This window comes from Nerophis lumbriciformis, linkage group LG29, assembly GCF_033978685.3.
Source record: "Nerophis lumbriciformis linkage group LG29, RoL_Nlum_v2.1, whole genome shotgun sequence".
Classification (NCBI taxonomy): Eukaryota; Metazoa; Chordata; class Actinopteri; order Syngnathiformes; family Syngnathidae; genus Nerophis; species Nerophis lumbriciformis.
The window spans coordinates 22,340,001-22,360,000 of NC_084576.2; the positions used below are offsets into that span (position 1 = coordinate 22,340,001).

The 20,000-nt window shown below is 39.6% G+C and overlaps 1 protein-coding gene across 3 annotated transcripts in view; it reads left to right on the top strand.

Moving 5' to 3' along the window:
* The window catches only part of lrriq1 (leucine-rich repeats and IQ motif containing 1), a 119,802-nt gene extending 101,923 nt beyond the window's left edge, over positions 1-17,879 (top strand). For all 3 annotated transcript variants that reach the window (XM_061924745.2, XM_061924743.1, XM_061924744.1), the window contains exons 23-26: positions 9,315-9,405; positions 12,030-12,090; positions 13,899-14,016; positions 15,923-17,879. In XM_061924745.2, coding sequence (XP_061780729.1) covers positions 9,315-9,405; positions 12,030-12,090; positions 13,899-14,016; positions 15,923-16,065 — 413 coding nt within the window. In that variant the 3' untranslated portion in view covers positions 16,066-17,879. The remainder of the gene's footprint in view (positions 1-9,314; positions 9,406-12,029; positions 12,091-13,898; positions 14,017-15,922) is intronic.
* The last annotated feature ends 2,121 nt before the right edge of the window (positions 17,880-20,000 follow it).

Genomic DNA, 20,000 nt, shown 5'->3' on the forward strand with positions numbered 1-20,000 from the left:
CCCTGCTTTAAGATGTCAATAAACAACATACTTCATATAATCGACAGTAGGGATGTCCGATAATGGCTTTTTGCCGATATCCGATATTCCGATATTGTCCAACTCTTTAATTACCAATACCGATATCAACCGATATATGCAGTCGTGGAATTAACACATTATTATGCCTAATTTGGACAACCAGGTATGGTGAAGAAAAGGTACTTTTTTAAAAAATTAATAAAATAAGATAAATAAATTAAAAACATTTTCTTAAATAAAAAAGAAAGTAAAACAATATAAAAACAGTTACATAGAAACTAGTAATTAATGAAAATTGGTAAAATTAACTGTTAAAGGTTAGTACTATTAGTGGACCAGCAGCACGCACAATCATGTGTGCTTACGGACTGTATCCCTTGCAGACTGTATTGATATATATTGATATATAATGTAGGAACCAGAATATTAATAACAGAAAGAAACAACCCTTTTGTGTGAATGAGTGTAAATGGGAGAGGGAGGTTTTTTGGGTTGGTGCACTAATTGTAAGTGTATCTTGTGTTTTTTAGGTTGATTTAATAAAAAATTAAGTAAGTAAAGTAAAAAATTGTTATATTCTTTATTTTACTGTTATATTTGTATTCTTATTGTTACTTTTTATTTTTTTTCTTATTGTTATATTTTCTATTTTATTTCCGTTTATACCGCTATTATTTAGTTTTTAAATTCTTTTAAATTCTCTCTGAATTCTGTACACTGCTGCTGGAATTTTAATTTTCCTGAGGGAACTCTCCTGAAGGAATCAATAAAGTTCTATCTATCTATCTATCTATCTATCTACATAGCAATTTGACGCTGTGGTCATAGTTGGAATTGCCTCAAAATAGATTTTAAGATATTTAACACTCAACTGCCAACTGGCGGCTAAAGTAGATGGTGTACCCCCCTCAATTCGTCACGTTTCATGTGTCAGGTAAACCGTGAAAGGGGGCCATATGAATCCCCTTCCTACTGTAATTGAATGATGAATTACAAAGATAGGGACGGCGTGGCGCAGTGGTAGAGTGGCCGTGCGCAACCCAAGGGTCCCTGGTTCAATCCCCACCTAGTACCAACCTCGTCATGTCCGTTGTGTCCTGAGCAAGACACTTCACCCTTGCTCCTGATGGGTGCTGGTTAGCGCCTTGCATGGCAGCTCCCTCCATCAGTGTGTGAATGTGTGTGTGAATGGGTAAATGTGGAAGTAGTGTCAAAGCGCTTTGAGTACCTTGAAGGTAGAAAAGCGCTATACAAGTACAACCTATTTATCATTATTAATTGACTCCATTAAAAATTCACTCCGTGCATTGCTCTCAACACCAGAGCGCGTTTATTTGACCGTAGATTTGAATGAACAGAGTGAAGAATTTAAACGATGATTATAGAGCTAAAAAGTCCATGTGTGGGAATCAGTGTTCATTTTGTTGACTATAAATGTTTAATTTTGACAGCAGTCTTTGATTTAGTTTCAGTCATATTTTAGTCAACTAAATTGAAGTTCGAGTCTAGTTTTAGTCAATTATTTTCTCAACATTTTCGTCTCCGGAAAATCACAGCGTATTTTCTGGACTGAAATATAAAAGTGTTGGAAGTTGTCTTGAAACCAGTTTTATTGAGGTTACTGCAGAGTGTCTCAAGAACTAAATTCACAAAAAGTGGAACTGTTTAACAAAAAATAAATAAATAAAACAGGTTGTCGATAACTGAGACAAACCCTTTTAGTCATCAAAATCAACTCTGGTAGGAATGTTTGAACATGAGCCAATCAGCACGGACGAGCGAGCAAGTATGTTGTGACGGCATTGGCAACAAAAAAGACAACAAAACAAACCACCCGACCCAGTTTTTCCAACTGGGGAGAAAAAAGAAAAAAAATGCACTTCAAAATGTTCAGTATTTATTAAAGTGCGATTTTTGTAAACAGAGATTGAAAGTCCATTTTATTTCGATGTTTGGTTACCAATTTCGGATAATGAAGTGTTTGACCGTCCAATTACAATTGTAAAAGAATACTACAAAATTGAAGAAAAAATTATTTTCAGGTAAAAAAAAACTGGCAGAATTTTATGGTTGGTTTTTACATCACTGGACATATTTGTACGCGCTATCGTAATGTAATCTAGCTAGCGTCAATAGTATTAGCTAATATGCTAACACGATTGTCTGTTAGTATTATTAACTTACATTTGTTTTTGTATTGTTCCAGTTTCATAAATTCCTCAGTAAATTCACCAAAACGTCACCGTGGAGTGATTGAGTCTGTTTAGCTGATTCGAGAGCTAGCTTCAGCTTTAATGGGTCCATGACCATGACTTCTGTTTTGTTTGATCAGCCGTTTTACTGCCGTGTTACATACACCGTTTGGAAACAATTAAAGTGTGTACATAAACATTTACAGAATATTTCTGCGTAAATAACTCATTTCACAACGTACATATTAAGTTAAAGTACCACTGATAGTCACACACACACACTAGGTGTGGTGAAATTAACCTCTGCATTTGACCCATCCCCTTATTCCACCCCCTGGGAGACGTGGGGAGCAGTGAGCAGCAGCAGTGACCGTGCTCGGGAATCATTTTGGTGATTTAACCCCCAATTCCAACCCTTGATGCTGAGTGCCAAGCAGGGAGGTAATGGGTACCATTTTTATAGTCTTTGGTATGACTAGGCGGGGTTTGAACTGAGGACCTACCGATCTCAGGACGGACACTCTAACCACTAGGCCATAGGTGTCAAACTCTGGCCCGCGGGCCAATTTTGGCCCGCCGTGTAATTTCACCTGGCCCTTGAGGCGATATCAAATTAACACTAAAGCTGGCCCGCCGATTATATATTGCGGCAGTGCCGCGGTATCACTGCATTCACCGTTAATTCTAATACTTGCCAACCCTCCCGGGAGTCTTCCAAACTTCAGCGCCCCTCCCGAATATTGTCAGGGTCTGCTTTTCAGCCAGTCCAACGAGTGCTGGCCCAGTCACATAACATGTGCGGCTTCTGCACGTACACACAATTGAATGCAACACTACAAGGTGTGTGTGTGTGTGTGTGTGTGTGTGTGTGTGTGTGGGGGGGGGGGGGGGGGGGGGGGGTAGCGGGGGGTGTATTTTGTAGCGTCCCAGAAGAGTTAGTGCTGCAAAGGATTCTGGGTATTTGTTCTGTTGTGTTTATGTTGTGTTACGGTGCGGATGTTCTCCCGAAATGTGTTTGTCATTCTTGTTTGGTGTGGACTCACAGTGTGGCGTATACTTCTAACAGTGTTAAAGTTTTTTATACTGGCACCCTCAGTGTAACTTGTATTGCTGTTGATGAAGTATGTGTTGCATTCACTCGTGTGTGCGTACCGAAGCCGCACATATTATGTGACTGGGTCTGAACGATGTTAGAATTGATGAAAAGCGGACGTGACGATAGCTCGTAGAGTACGTTCAAGGCAGTGCATTTAAGGCACGCCCCCAAGACTGTGGACTACGAGATATAATGACTGTTGAACACCTTCGTTCGATAATGAAGGTTGCCTCAGCTCAAAGCCTGAGCCCCGACATTAATGAACTAGCATTCAAGAAAAGATGGCAGGTATCTGGCTTGGGCACATCAGATTAGATCAGTTTGTTGCAAACTGAGCAGTTTAAAGTCCTGAATGGTTGTTTTATTAATTGTTATTTTATTTTCAAATTTATTAGCCTGTGGAAAAAGTTAATGTTGATATTTACCTCAGAAGGCTGCAAATAGAAAAGAGGCATTCAATTTTTATTTAAATTGTATTTGATATGCCATTGATATTTTTTAATTATTATTATTATTATTTGAAACTCGATTTTGCATGTCACTATAAAGTTATATAAGCCTTGCTTGTTCAATATTCAATGCAAAACTTGTTTGGGTCCTTATTAAAAGGTTAATTTGTTCAACCTTGGCCCGCGGCTTTGTTCAGTTTTAAATTTTGGCCCACTCTGTATTTGAGTTTGACACCCCTGCACTAGGACATCTGCGGCTTATAGTCCAGTAAGGCTAATGCATGGAAAATATTTATTCATTTTTACTTTAGTGGGTGCGGCTTATAGACCGGTGTGCTCTGTAGTCTAGAAAATACGGTACTTTGTTGGCGCATGTTATTTCCAGGCTTTCACAGGCCGTATGAAATGATCTGGCGGGCCAGATCTGGCCCCCAGGCCTCGAGTTTGACACCTGTGGTGTACACACTAGTACACAGTGTACTTCTTGAAGTGTATAGTTGGAAGAATTGCAGCAGAGACATATTATGTTGCGCAACGTCTTCCCGATTTTCTTATCTCGCCATCCTGTTGATCAATCAAACAGGCCTTCTAAAGTAATGAAGACGCATCAGCTGATTACGTGATGGGGAGCCATTATTGGGAACGCCACTCCGCCCCCTCACTCTCTGCCCGATATCCTTCCGATGGTTTTCGAAGAAGGCCGGCGCGGTTCCTGTAAAGTACGTAAATCTAACCAGCTTGTTTCTGGAGACGAAGTCTCCTGCTGCCTTTTTACTGCGCGACTCTGGAGAGGCATGCTGCCGGCTCGTCGGGAACCGGCTCCCGTTGCTGTGATCCAAAACGGACCCGTGCCGACCTTCCCTGGGGCGCCCCTGGCCGTGACCTGTGGAAGGCCTCCCCCCCCCCCCCCCCCGGATCTCTCCCCTGTGCCCGGGGCCTATAGGCAGCCGGCTCGGGCCCGACAAGCTCTCCCCAACAGGGGTTAACGTTTCAGGGTTTCGAGTCAAGGCCCTTCTGGAGGTGATTAGCCCTGAAACCCATGACAGATTCTTTCCAAGATATCTGACGCGGTGTGTTTATTTTATCCGGGCTCTTTGTGTGGATGTGCTGGACATGAGTAACCCACTTGAAATGGGTATCGGCTTACATAGAGAGAGAAAGGATGGAGGGGAGCCGCAAGACGTTTTGTTGTGAAGGCAAAAAAAACTAGGCAACACTCCACAGATGAGTCCTGTGTGAAGTGTGTGAGAGTGATCTGATTCCTCAAGTACCCGTTAGCGCCAACACCTGGGCCCCTGGGGGGGATGCACGCACTCTCCGCAGAGTCTTCATTCTCGCCTGCAGTCCGGATGGTGCGACCTCGAGCTGAGGGAGGGTGCGGGCGTTGTCACGTCGCTCACGAGGACGCACAGGCAACTTTAAAAACACATTCAAAACGTTGTTCTTTCTCCACCTGTTGCACAAGCAGTCTTATCAAAAATTGTAGTGCTCGCTTCACAGAGATATTAATGTGTTTATTATTAGGTTTGTAGTTTGGTCTGGTGTGTCTGTTTTTGATATTTTGCTTACAAAAATGGCTGAATTAGAACCAGCTGTCAGTATTACACAGTACCGTAGTACATGCGAGGTAACAAACCTATTGTTTAATGCAGTAGTACCGAACCACCAATCTGGGTACCGGTCCGTGACATAGTTGCTACCAAGCCACACATAAACACTAAATAATTCATAAACAAAAGAAAGAAAGAGATGGACTACAGGTTCATCCCAACATGCCTGTTTCATGGTTACCCACTCATCAGGGGATATATACGTATATATATATATATATATATTTATATATATATATATATATATATATAGATATATATATAAATGAGTGGGTAAACATGACAAAACAGGCATGTTGGGATGAACCTGTAGTCCATCTCTCTCCATCCATCTATTTACCATACTATACTGTGTGTATATATATATATATATATATATATATATATATATATATATATATATATATATATATGTTGCCAATCAACCTATCCCCAGGTGCATGTCCATATATATATATATATATATATATATATATATATATATATATATATATATATATATATGTATATGTATATGTATATATGTATATGTATATATATATATGTATATGTATATATATATATATATATATATATATATATATATATATGTGTGTATATATATATGTGTATATATATACATATATGTGTATATATATATATATATATATATATATATGTATGTATGTATGTATGTATATGTGTATATATATAAATATATACAAAATGGCCCCCGCATCCTTACGTTTGTCAGTCTGTGGCCCTCAGTGGGAAAAGTTTGAGCACCCCTGTTCATAGATGTGTATGAACAACTTCCAAATAGGAAGTTATTTGTTATATCTTTTTTTACATATAAAATGTAAACATTTGTAAAAAAAACAAAAAAACAAAAGGCTAAGGTTCCCACTAATTCAGTGTTATGTGGTGAGTTGTATTTTCAATGCACTTATTTTTGTTGTATTTATCTGCCACGCATGGAAGGCTGGTCCGTGGAAATAATGCCGACATTTTCCCCATCCGTGGTGCAAAAAAGCTGCTTTAATGAATACCTCGCTGACACTATCAGTCAAATGTGGGCATCATCTTTGGAAAGGCTTAAGGCTGGGCACAGGCGCATAGAGTAAGGGGGGTGGTGGGGGGCCATGTCATTCCTTAAGCTTGTTTGCTTCAGGCCACCCTCTGTTTCTCCTCCCGACCCTCTGATATTCACTTCGCTCTCCCCTCCTCGGCAGAGACGAGCTTGCTTAATGGGCTTTAGAGCCCCTCTTAACAGGCGTGACTCCTACAGCCCCCCCCTCCCCCCACCCGATATCCTGCAGGGGGTCTTGAGTGGTTGGGAGGGGGGTTTAGAGAGTTAAAAGAAGATGCTTGTTTTTTATGGCGCTCAGAGAGTTTATTGAACAACTGAGTGTTTATGTCCAATTGGGGTGTAAATCTTTTGTCGCCGAACGATTTGATCCGATTTCGATTCCTTGGGTGACGATTTGATTCAGAATCAATTCTCAATTCAACATGGTTCTCGATCCAAACTGATTCTCGCATTGTGTTATTTGATGTAATAATTACTGTATTTTCCGGACTATGAGCCGCTACTCCCCCCCCCCCACGCTTTGAACCCTGCGGTTTATATAAAGGTGCGGCTCATCTATATGGATCTTTCTTCGCGAGCGGCTAAATTATGGAACGGATTAAGCAAAGAAATCAAACGTTGTACTAAAATGATCCACTTTCAGAAACCGTTCAAACTCAAAGTGTTTACAAAGTACAAGTCCTGGTAAACATCTTCAATCGGAAAAAAAAGGATGATCTTGTTCATCTCATAAAGCAGGGGTGTCCCTACCACGGTACAAACTGGTGCGTCCTGCCGGTGCTTTCAATTTGGAACGCGAGACACCAAAAAATTTAGAAAGGAATCCAAGTCGCACGGAAATTTTAAAAGTATGACAATGTTGATATCATTACGTTGACGCCATCTTGTGGACAATGTGAGTAATTGAAGATTCAATTGTGCTCTGAAACACGTCAAGCGCAGCATTTACTAATAAGGCCCAATGCAAACAACCTTCCCTAGTCATGGTGCAAAAAAACCCAAAAAACAACCAACACAAAATGTCATCACACATCACACAACCTGCTCACTGAACGTTATGGATATCATTAAAAAAAACATCCATGCACCATAAAAAAAATTCCCCATTTAAATCCATTACAATGCATGATAGGAAAACTGCAAAACACTCTCCACACTTATCCATGTTTGGTGCATTTTGGTTGCTTGATATTTCTGATTGTTTACAAAACATTAGGGAGGTTGTCATAGAAGTAAACAAGGTAGGAGTTGAACTTTCCTATAGTCTTAATATCCAATTATAGTAATTATTGATTATATATCCATTGTATTAATATAATATGTACACATATATATATGTATAGGATATATATATATATATATATATATATATATATATATATATATATATATATATATAATATATATATATATATATATATATATATATATAAGGTTGTACAGTTTACCGGTATTCGTATAGTACCACGATACCCATACCCGCATACTGCATATGTCAGCAGCTAAATTAGGAGACTTTGTTTGCTTACTTACTAAAAAAATACAAGTTGTTTTGTATGTTCACTATTTTATTTAAGGGCAAACGTGCAATAAGAAACATATGTTTAATGTACCGTAAGATTTATTGTTAAATATAGCCAATAATTTAAATTTTTTGTGATCCCCTTTATTTAGAAAAGCACCGAAAAGTATCGAAATAATTTTGGTACCAGTACCAGTACCAAAATATAGGTATCGGGACAACTCTAATATATATAGTTAGTTTACATGCAGTCAACTTTTGCCCCAATTTTTTTAGCCCAACGCGGGCCCCAAGTCAAAAAGTTTGGACACCCCTGACGAAAGACTGTTTTGTTGGATCAGCCGTTTTACTGCCGTGTTACAGACACCGTCTGGAGACAATTCCAGTGCGGCTTATAGTCCAAATAATACGATATAAAGAAACCTTTTCAGGTAAAAAAAAAAAAGTTAAAAAAAAATTCCCTTTGGTCGCATGAAAATGTCCTAATATGTATTTTTCAAAATAGATTCTTTAAAAAAAAAAAAAAAAAAAATGTATTATATATTTTTTTATTCATGGTTTTTTTATTTTATTTGTATGAATATGAATATATTTTTCTGGGCACTCCTAATACCCAAGATCTTTTTCTAACTCAATATTTGGTCATACAATTTTTAGCAATGATTTTCTGTATTCCCAGTGCCTAAACAATTGGTATTTAAATGACATTGGTTTGATGAACTTGTGAACGTGTCATCCCCCACGGCCTCATCTTTCCCCCGTATGGAAGGGAGACGCACGAGGAGCCACTTCCTGACCCCCCCTCCCCCCTCCACCGCTGGGAAGCATCCATCACTTGACGTTTTTACAGGCCCTCTGCAATTAACCCATGAAAAGTGGAGCGCCTTCCTCGTTGTAGCAAGCAAAGGGCTCCAATAAATGCGTGATTAGTTTCAGTAATGACCTGTCAGGGTTCATTATCAGCTCCACGTTGCCGTCAGCGCAAGGCAAATGTTTACTCTGAATTACGGCTTTATCGTGGGATTTCAACACGCGCCGTAAATCAGCGGCCGTTCAGATTTCTCCCCTCTCCCCAAAAAACAGCCGGAGAACCGCAAGCTGCCACAATAGTCGGAAGAGCTTCTGTCAGCGGCTTTAAAATCTATCATAGCAAACACAGCAAGCGCTTTAGACTTGATGTAAACACGGCTTTGACCACAGGCTCCTCCCACTTCAGACCCTTTTTTTTTTTTTACAATTAAAAGTGACAGTTGATGACACAGAATAGGACTGTTTTGTTGGCACTTCATTTGCTGAGCTCCACCGCAGCACGTTTTACAAATCTGTTTGACGTCTCGCTCGATTTCTGGCCGCAGTTCTCCAAGCTGAGGTGTGCTTGCGGCGAGCGAGGCAGGACCGGACTCGGGAGTGGCTCCGAAACCAGGACACCCTGAGGAGCTCGGGAAGGTGAGCAAAGACCAGTTGTCACCAGATTGAGAGTGAGGAACTTCAACTTAGCTCTGACCAAGTACAAACCCCGTTTCCATATGAGTTGGGCAATTGTGTTAGATGTAAATATAAACGGAATACAATGATTTGCAAATCCTTTTCAACCCATATTCAGTTGAATGCACTACAAAGACAAGATATTTGATGTTCAAACTCATAAACTTTTTTTTTGTTGCAAATAATAATTAACTTAGAATTTCATGGCTGCAACACGTGCCAAAGTAGTACATACCCAATTTGGTACTTTTACAACCACCAAACAAATTCCATCGTTACTACCGGGTATCGATTCACTTCAAATCAAACAGTGCCATGTTTCGATTACATTTGTTGATTGTGACGTCACGTCCCGTTTCAGACTAAACACCGGCTCACTTAAATCATTTAGAAAAATAAATCAATCAAAGACCAATACATACATATATGCTAAACTATGTTAAAGTTAAAGTACCACTGATAGTGACTGTCAATGGTACTTTTACTTAGGTGTGGTGAAATTAACCTCTGCATTTGACCCATCCCCTTGTTCCACCCCCTGGGAGGTGAGGGGAGCAGTGAGCAGCAGTGGTGGCGGCGCTCAGGAATCATTTTTGGTGATTGTGGAGGGAGGCGTGGCCTGCGGGCCTGCCTCGAAATCAGCCACAGGTGATTAGATAATGTAGTGGATTGTCCGAAGCTTACACAGCAACAAAAGTGATGGTTTATTTACCCAAAGTCAAAAAGTACAAAGTTGGATTGAGTTGCCCGTGCAGACTGACAACCGTCCTCTGGAGGACACACGAATCAAGCAATCACACATAGCCCTTGTCACTTGGCCATTTGATCTGTTTCCCTCATGCGTCAAGGTCCTGTTGTTTTCGACCTGTTTGTTCTGCAACATCCTTGAATCCCTTAGTCATAATAAACAATCAAAACATTTTGTAGAATAGTCAGACCGACCATATATTCAACTTTCACCCACATATGGTCCTTCAATGGTTCAGAATAGAAAAAGAAAGAAACGAGCAGACATTCTTGACAGACACAAAATATGGTTCAAAGGTCAGAAATTCCACTACAATAACAAGGCCCAGGTCGACGCACCAGTCCCTGATTTCGAGGCCGGTCATGGCACACCCCGCTTCGCTGCAGGCCCGCAGGCCACGCCCCCCCTCCACAGTGATTTAACCCCCAATTCCAACCCTTGATGCTGAGTGCCAAGCAGGGAGGCAATGGGTCCCATGTTTATAGTCTTTGGTATGACTCGGTTTGAACTCACGACCTACCGATCTCAGGGCGGACACTCTAACCACAAGGCCACTGAGAAGGGATATAAACACAACAGCCTCAGCTTAGCTTTGTGTTATCGTTAACAACGCACATTCTCCGTAGTTTTGCCCTGAATTAAGCAATTTGGAGCGTAAAAATGGCTAAAGAACTAAAAATACCAATACTACAGTATTATTGGCCGCTAGACGAGTAGTTTCGCGACCACTGATTGGCTCAGCTCCAGACAGCTTTACTAACGTTAGCATACTAACTTTTTAAGCCGATTTTTCAGCCGAAAGCCTCAGACTCCAATAACTTTGTACTTGACACATGCTAACTGTTAGAATGCTAATGTTAGCATTCTGTTAGCAACTGTTTTAGCCAACTTTGCAGCCGAACACATATGACTTGGTACTTAATACATGCTAATTGTTAGCACGAAAAACTTTTTTTTTGCTAATTTTACATGCGTGCGCCTCATAGTCTAATGACTTGTTACATGATGCCTTCCAAGTGTCAGCATGCTAATGTTAGCATTTAAGTTGGGCTTGCACAGTTCAGCATTCAAATGCAATTTCTCCCAAAATTGCGTATTCACATTTTTTTGTGTCGGTTCTTATTTTGTCTTTAGCATTTGTCGCTAGCCAACAAAAAAACAAGCAGCTGGCCGCATTTTAGACACCCCTGCTATAAGTACTGTTGCAATTTTCAACACCAGCAATGCAAGTATGCTCGGTAGAAAACGCTTCAACGTAAAGTAATGCTCTACTCTTCGAAAATGCGCTAGCTTGATGCTAATTTACATTGGATTTGCCTTAGTAGGCTACTATTAGCATTAGCAATTTTACATGGCGATTGCAGCACCTCCAAATTTGGTGATGAAAAATACAACCAAGATGAATGCTACCATCAAACAGCTGGTGTGTAATAAGCACACTACTTACAGCATACAGACTGTGTAGGGCGCAACGTAACAAGTTCTACATCCTAACGAGACAACATATTGATAGCCCATGCCGTGCTGCTATCTAATGTCTTCCAAGTGCAACTGCATTGCAAATGAGTCAAATGTAATCAGAAAAAGAAAATATAACAACTTTGAATTAAAAAATGTAATGTTATTATCAAACAAATACAATTTATTAACACACACAAAAGTACTGAAAATTGGCACTGTTGAGTACCGGTATCGATTCCAAAGTATCGGGTATTGATACCTAATCAGATCAAATGACATCAGTACCCATAACTTACTCTGTGGACTAGCTAAACACAACTCATAATTAGACATTGCATAATAGAACATTTTCTGCTTTTTCATCTTTTATTTTCAGTGAGCATTTCCTACCTGACATCAGTTCCGACGTGTTGAGTGGCGGCCGTCCTCAACGTGCAGTAAGTATGTTCAACGAATACATTTACAGCAAAAGAAGTGCAGTCAAACCTGTCTATACCTGGTGTGAATCTTTGGGCACCCAATAATTCGATACGAATCCAATTCCTGGGGTGATAATTAAACTTTTTAAAAATGGGTTACAGGTTAGAAAAGCTCTTTCTTGTTGCATGAAGATGGCCTAAAAGTGTATAAAAAAAAAAAAAAGATTATATATATGCATGTATATATATGTGTGTATGCATAGATGTACAGGCCAAAAGTTTGGACACACCTTCTCCTCAATAAATGCGTTTTCTTTATTTCCATGACTATTTACATTGTAGATTGTCACTGAAGGCATCAAAACTATGAATGAACACATGTGGAGTTATGTACTTAAACAAAACAAGGTGAAATAACTGAAAACATGTTTTATATTCTAGTTTCTTCAAAATAGCCACCCTTTGCTCTGATTACTGCTTTGCACACTCTTGGCAGTCTTTCGATGAGCTTCAAGCACAGGTGTGACGTGAAAACCATTTCAGGTGACTACCTCTTGAAGCTCATCGAGAGAATGCAAAGAGTGCGCGAAAAAGTAATCAGAGCAATGGGTGGCTATTTTGAAGAAACTAGACTATAAAGCATGTTTTCAGTTATTTCACCATTCTTTGTTAAGTACATAACTCCACATGTTCATTCATAGTTTTGATGCCTTCAGTGACAATCCACAATCTAAATAGTCATGAAAATAAAGAAAACGCATTGAATGAGGAGAAGGTGTGTCCAAACTTTTGGCCTGTACTGTATGTATATCAATCAATCAATCAATCAATCAAAGTTTATTTATATAGCCCTTAATCACAAAGGGCTGCACAAGCCACAAGGACATCCTCGGCTCAGATCCCACATCAGGTCAAGAAAAAAAATCAACCCAATGGGATACAATGAGAAACCATAAGTATATGTATATATATATATATATGTATATGTTTATACATATATACCAAAGACTATAAAAATGGGACCCATTACCTCCCTGCTTGGCACTCAGTATCAAGGGTAGGAATTGGGGGTTAAATCACCCAAAAATTATTCCCGGGCGTGGCAACGCTGCTGCCCACTGCGCCCCACTGCTCCCCTCACCTCCCAGGGGGTGATCAAGGGGATGGGTCAAATGCAGAGGACAAATTTCACCACATCTAGCGTGTGTGTGACAATCATTGGTACTTTAACTTTAACTTTAACTTAAAGTATATATATATATATATATATATATATATATATATATATATAAGTATACACAAACAGACATATGTTAATATATTCAACTACAATACATTACTATAAATACTACTACGACAAAAAACTACAATACACAATTACAAGTACACTACATATGAGTATGAGAAATGTAATTTTGTTTACTGTATGTAACATATAGAGAATGGAAATTATAATAAACCTGAACACGTACGACAACTTGGACAAACATCTGACCTCTGTGCTTGTTAACAAGGCTTTCTATGCCAACTTTGGGACTTGTTTTACTTAATCTAACACAAAGTGATGTGTAACCTTTATTCAATGTCATTTAAAAAAATAAAAAATGTACAATGTGTCTCTATCACAACAAGCCTACCCAAAAATGTTGTACTGGTTGTATCGTTATAAGCAGGCCAACTTACAAAATCAGCCGGGGATCAAATGCTTGTTTTATTTATTTATGTACTTGCTGCTTACAAAGCAAATGCTAATTTTATTGATTATTTTGCAACTTAATGTTGGTTCTAATATGTGTTTGTGTGTGTACATGTACACGTTTGTACAGGCAGAACCAGGCCATGCAGAACATCGGCATCACACCAGTGGCGTTTGGGCCGGCAACAGCTTATTAGTCCAAACAAGTAGAGAAAACGACTGTGATCGACAAAACACTCTTGTGACAAGTAAGGCGTTTATGTTGTTGTACAAACACACACAGACGTTTTTCATACTGTAAAACAGGGGTCCCCAAACTATGATCCGGCCCGCCACCGTCCAAAATCTGGCACGCGGGAAGTCCCAAGTTTAAAAAAACAAAAAAACATTTTACAATTTTTTTTATTTTTTAAATCTGTCCTTTCTAATCCATTTGCTATCGCTGGTTACTCTGTGTCTCCTAGCAGCTCAGGGTAATCATATTGTCTATGACATCACCGTGCTCTGAATATATATATATATATATATATATATATATATATATATATATATATATATATATATATATATATATATATATGAGATAGGCAGAAAATGGATGGATGGATATATATATATATATATATATATATATATATATATATATATATAGGTTTCTGTGGTTTATCTGTTATACAGTGGTCAATACCCGGGTAGAGCGGAATATACATTAGGTCAGGAAAAAACACAGAGGCTGTTTCATCCCTACAAGCCTGTTTCACAGGTTTCCCTGCTCTTCCGGGGATTTTATAATATATATATATATATATATATATATATATATATATATATATATATATATATATATATATATATATATATATATATATATATATATATACTATAATAAAACGGTCCCACTTATATAAGTGTTGATATAAATCATTCATTTTATTTATTTGTTGTTGTTTTTTTAATTTCAATGCTTAAGACTCTCGATCAACTTCAGATCTATCTATGATTCCATGTTTTTATTATTTTTTATGTTGTTTTTTGTTTTATGCCATTTTTGTCAAAGAAAAATTAGTTTTTTTATGGCAAAAACATAAAATATGACAATATTTTCTCCCCAAATTTTTTTAAAGTGGAATATTTGATGCAAAGCTTTCAATAGGTCAATTATTGATAACAACATTGATTTAATTCGTCATTATTTTTCGAGCAATGACAGTTTAAAAAAATAAAATACCACTAAAATTCTTAGGGATCCAAAAGGGTCCCACTCATATAAGTGTTGATATAAGTCATATATATATATATATATATATATATATATATATATATATATATATATATATATATATATATATATATATATATATATATATATTTTACTTTTATTGCTTAAGTCTCTTGATCAACTTCAGATCTATCGTTGTTGCTACGTTTTTATTATTTTTCATGTTTTTTTTTGTTTGTTTTATGCCATTTATGTAAAAAAAAAAGTTACTTTTTTTTGGCTGTAGAGTAATTGTAGCTTTGGATTAGTCAGTAATTCATAACAACATTGATTTTGATTCATTATTATTATTTGAGCTAGCTACTTTGGGATTATTGTAGAACTTTCAGGGGGACTGTTTAACAAGGGGGTCGCAGGCCAAGTTGGGGGATGTACCAGAAGGTCGGGCCAGGGACACGGTGTCGTGAATTTCTTCTCTGGCAGGAAACGAACAGTGAGAGAAGAAAAAGAAAAAAAAGAAGGTAGAATGACTGGGCTTTCTGTGCGGGGACGAGAGGCTGACAAAGATGCCACTGACAGCAGATGAGCACATGAAACGAGCTCAAGAGGCGGCCTGAAGGGGAGCCCTGTCCCCGCTAACCAGGCCTGATTGGATTCTGATGATGATTTCAAAATGATATCCACGAGTTGCACCGGCTTCCAGGAAAAGAGCGCCTTGTGTGGCCAAATAACAGCTCAATTTTTGTTTCATCTGACCACAGAACTTTCCTATATATACAGTATATATATATATTGTACTTTACATGCTTTCGGTCCTCGACCAAATTTTTGTAGCCCAATGAGGCCCCCATGTCAAAAAGTTTGGACACCCCTGGTCTAGACTGATGTGTTGCAGCAGCGCTAATCAATTCCTTCTCATATGCTCATTCCTCCAGAACAAGATGTTCCACATCCCAGTCGGGTTCCGTCTGCTCCGCGGAGGAAAGAACGCATCTCCTTTCGGGACGAGACGGTCAGGTGGAGCGTGGGCTGGGGCGGGGGGAAGAAAAGGGACAAATTCAAACACACACATACCTGAAAAAAAAGTGTATCCAAGAGCAATAAAACCTTGGCTGATGGCGCTGTTATGATGAGACGCCGTCATATTTTAGGACATCTTCTCATGTCCTGTCCTCTCACCTCCAGCTGATCTTCAGGCGCTCACACCGAGTATCATTTATTGCAGACCTGGGCAAATTAAGGCCCGGGGGCCACATGCGGCCCGTTGAGCTTTTCAATCTGGCCCGCCGGACATTCCAAAATATATTTTTTAGATGTTTAAGATGGAAAGTGTAGCTGCCATTATGATGTTTTCTAATGACCGTAAGTCTTCAACTATACTAAGTCTTTCAATGGTTGGAATCTGCGCTTATGGATGCTTTACCAGTTACTATGGTAATTTAATTAGTTACTATGGTCATCTAATTAGTTACTTTGGTCATCTAATTTGTTACTATGGTCATGTACGTCACAGCAGCTCAGACGAGGCACCAAGCCGTGTGGGCGGGAAGCGTTTCCACAGACGCAGAAGGAGATTTTCACAACAAAGTTCTAAAGCTTAGTGATATATAGAACAGAATAGAATAGTATATCATAGAAATTCCTTTATTGATCCCTGGGGGAAATTCAGCAAATATCAGTAGGTGGGTTTATTTTGTACCCTTCGTGTTCATATTTCACTGTTTGTTGCATTTTTGGGGTGTGACATTCATATTTTGTCAATATTCAGTGTTTTATCGTTCATAGAAGAAAAAAAAATTCCACTATGTTTTTTAAGGCAATCTGTCAAAACATTGTTAGCATTCAATCGTGAGGTTTTGTATTAATGTTCCTAAACATAGACACATTTTTTTCTCTAAATGTGGCCCCCGAGTCAAAATAATTGCCCAGGCCTGATCTAGTGACACACTTTAGTGTGACTTCACCGCAAAAACTGAAATCTAAGTATCTAATCTAAATATCTCAAATAAGGGTGATATTTGCTTATTTTCTGTCTGATAAGATCATTCTTCTCACTAAGCAGATTTTATGTTAGTCTTTTACTTGTTTTAAGGGTTTTTGGTCCTAAATGATCTCAGTAAGATATTACAGCTTGTTGCTGAGATTTTATGACCTATATTGAGTAAAACATGCTTGAAACTAGAATATCAACTGTTGCAAAGCTCTGTCATCAACACTCACAAGTATAACACTAGGGGAGACCGGATGCAATGGACGTCGAGTGGGTCTAGCATAATATTGTGAAAGTCCAGTCCATAGTGGATCCAACATAATAGTGAGAGTCCAGTCCATAGTGGATCCAACATAATAGTGAGAGTCCAGTCCGTAGTGGATCTAACATAATGTGAGAGTCCAGTCTGTAGTGGATCTAACATAACAGTGAGAGTCCAGTCCATAGTGGATCTTGCATAATATTGTGTAAGTCCAGTCCATAGTGGATCTGACATAATGTGAGAGTCCAGTCCATAGTGGGGCCAGCAGGAGACCATACCTAGCGGAGAAGGGTCAGCAGCGCAGAGACGACCCCAACCGATGCACAGGCGAGCGGTCCACCCAGGGTCCCGACTCTGGACAGCCAGCATGTATCAAGTACCATCTTGGTACTTAACTTTTTTAGCCAATTTTTTACATACGTACGCTTCATAGTCATATGACTTGGGTACTTGACGCAGTCTAACTGTTAGCATGCTAACATTAGGATTTAAGTTCGGCTTGCGCGTTACAGCATTCACACGCAATTTCCATAACAATTGCATATTGTAGGTTTTTTTTGTGTGTGTAGTGTTCTAATCCAGGATGTTTTTATTTCGTCTTTAGAATGTGTCGCCGGCCAATAAAAAAACAAGCTGTGTTTGCTGCAAATAGCCCCCGAGTCGTACTTTGGACACCGCTGGTCAAGCTGGTGACTATTGAGGACGCCAAGTGTCCACCACTGCACACACGCCGTTTTAAGTGTTTTGAGTACGCCGATGTAATTCCAGTGCACTGCATGTTGCACTTAAAGGCCTACTGAAATTGCATTTTCTTATTTAAACGGGGATAGCAGGTCCATTCTATGTGTCATACTTGATCATTTTGCGATATTGCCATATTTTTGCTGAAAGGATTTAGTATAGAACAACGACGATAAAGTTCGCAACTTTTGGTCGCTGATAAAAAAGCCTTGCCTGTACCGGAAGTAGCAGACGAGTAGCGTGACGTCACAGGTTGAAGAGCTCCTCACATCTGCACATTGTTTACACCAGCAGCGAGAGCGATTGGGACCGAGAAAGCAATGAGCGAGGATGAAATAGAAATATTTGTGTATGAGGAAAGTGAGAGTGAAGGATTAGAGTGCAGTGCAGGACGCCAGGGTGTATCTTTTTTCGCTCTGACCCGTAACTTAGGTATAAGGGCTCATTGGATTCCACACTTTCTCCTTTTTCTATTGTGGATCACGGATTTGTATTTTAAACCACCTCGGATACTATATCCTCTTGAAAATGAGAGTCGAGAACGCGAAATGGACATTCACAGTGACTTTTATCTCCACGACAATACATCGGTGAAGCACTTTAGCTTCGGAGCTAACGTGATAGCTTCGGGCTTAACTGCGGATAGAAACAGAAGAAACATGCCCCTGACTGGAAGGATAGACAGAAGATCAACAATACTACTATTATTTCTACTATCAGGAGACACCGAACAAAACCCTGGACCTGTAACCACACGGTTAATGCTGTCCAGCCTGGCGAAGCCTAGCAATGCTGTTGCTAACGACGCCATTGAAGCTAACTTAGCTACGGGACCTCGACAGAGCTATGCTAAAAACATTAGCTCTCCACCTACGCCAGCCCTCATCTGCTCATCACGACACGTGCTCACCTGCGTTCCAGCGATCGACGGCGCGACGAAGGACTTCACCCGATCATCGGTGCGGTCGGCGGCTAGCGTCGGATAGCGCGTCTGCTATCCAACTCAAAGTCCTCCTGGTTGTTTTGCTGTAGCCAGACGCTAATTCACCGATCCCACCTACAGCTTTCTTCTTTGCTGTCTCCATTGTTCATTAAACAAACTGCAAAAGATTCACCAACACAGATGTCCAGAATACTGTGGAATTTTGCGATGAAAACAGACGCTGTTTGTATTGGGACACAATGGTGTCCCAATACTTCCATTCAACTCGTGACGTCACGCGCAAACGTCATCATACCGAGACGTTTTCAGCCGGATATTTACCGGGAAATTTAAAATTGCACTTTATAAGTTACCCCGGCCGTATTGGCATGTGTTGCAATGTTAAGATTTCATCATTGATATATAAACTATCAGACTGCGTGGTCGGTAGTAGTGGGTTTCAGTAGGCCTTCAAAAGACTTTAGTAGAGATGTCCGATAATGGCTTTTTTGTCGATACCCGATAATCTGATATTGTCCAACTCTTAATTACCGATTCCGATATCAACCGATACCGATATATACAGTCGTGGAATTAACACATTATTATGCCTAATTTTGTTGTGATGCCCCCGCTGGATGCATTAAACAATGTAACAAGGTTTTCCAAAATAAATCAACTCAAATTATCAATCAATCATCAATCAATCTTTATTTATATAGCCCTAAATCACAAGTGTCTCAAAGGGCTGCACAAGCCACAACGACATCCTCGGTACAAAGCCCACATACGGGCAAGGAAAAACTCACCCCAGTGGGACGTCGATGTGAATGACTATGAGAAACCTTGGAGAGGACCGCATATGTGGGTAACCCCCCCCCTCTAGGGGAGACCGAAAGCAATGGATGTCGAGTGGGTCTGACATAATATTGTGAGAGTCCAGTCCATAGTGGATCCAACATAATAGTAAGAGTCCAGTCCATAGTGGGGCCAGCAGGACACCATCCCGAGCGGAGACGGGTCAGCAGCGTAGAGATGTTCCCAGCCGATGCACAGGCGAGCGGTCCACCCCGGGTCCCGACTCTGGACAGCCAGCAC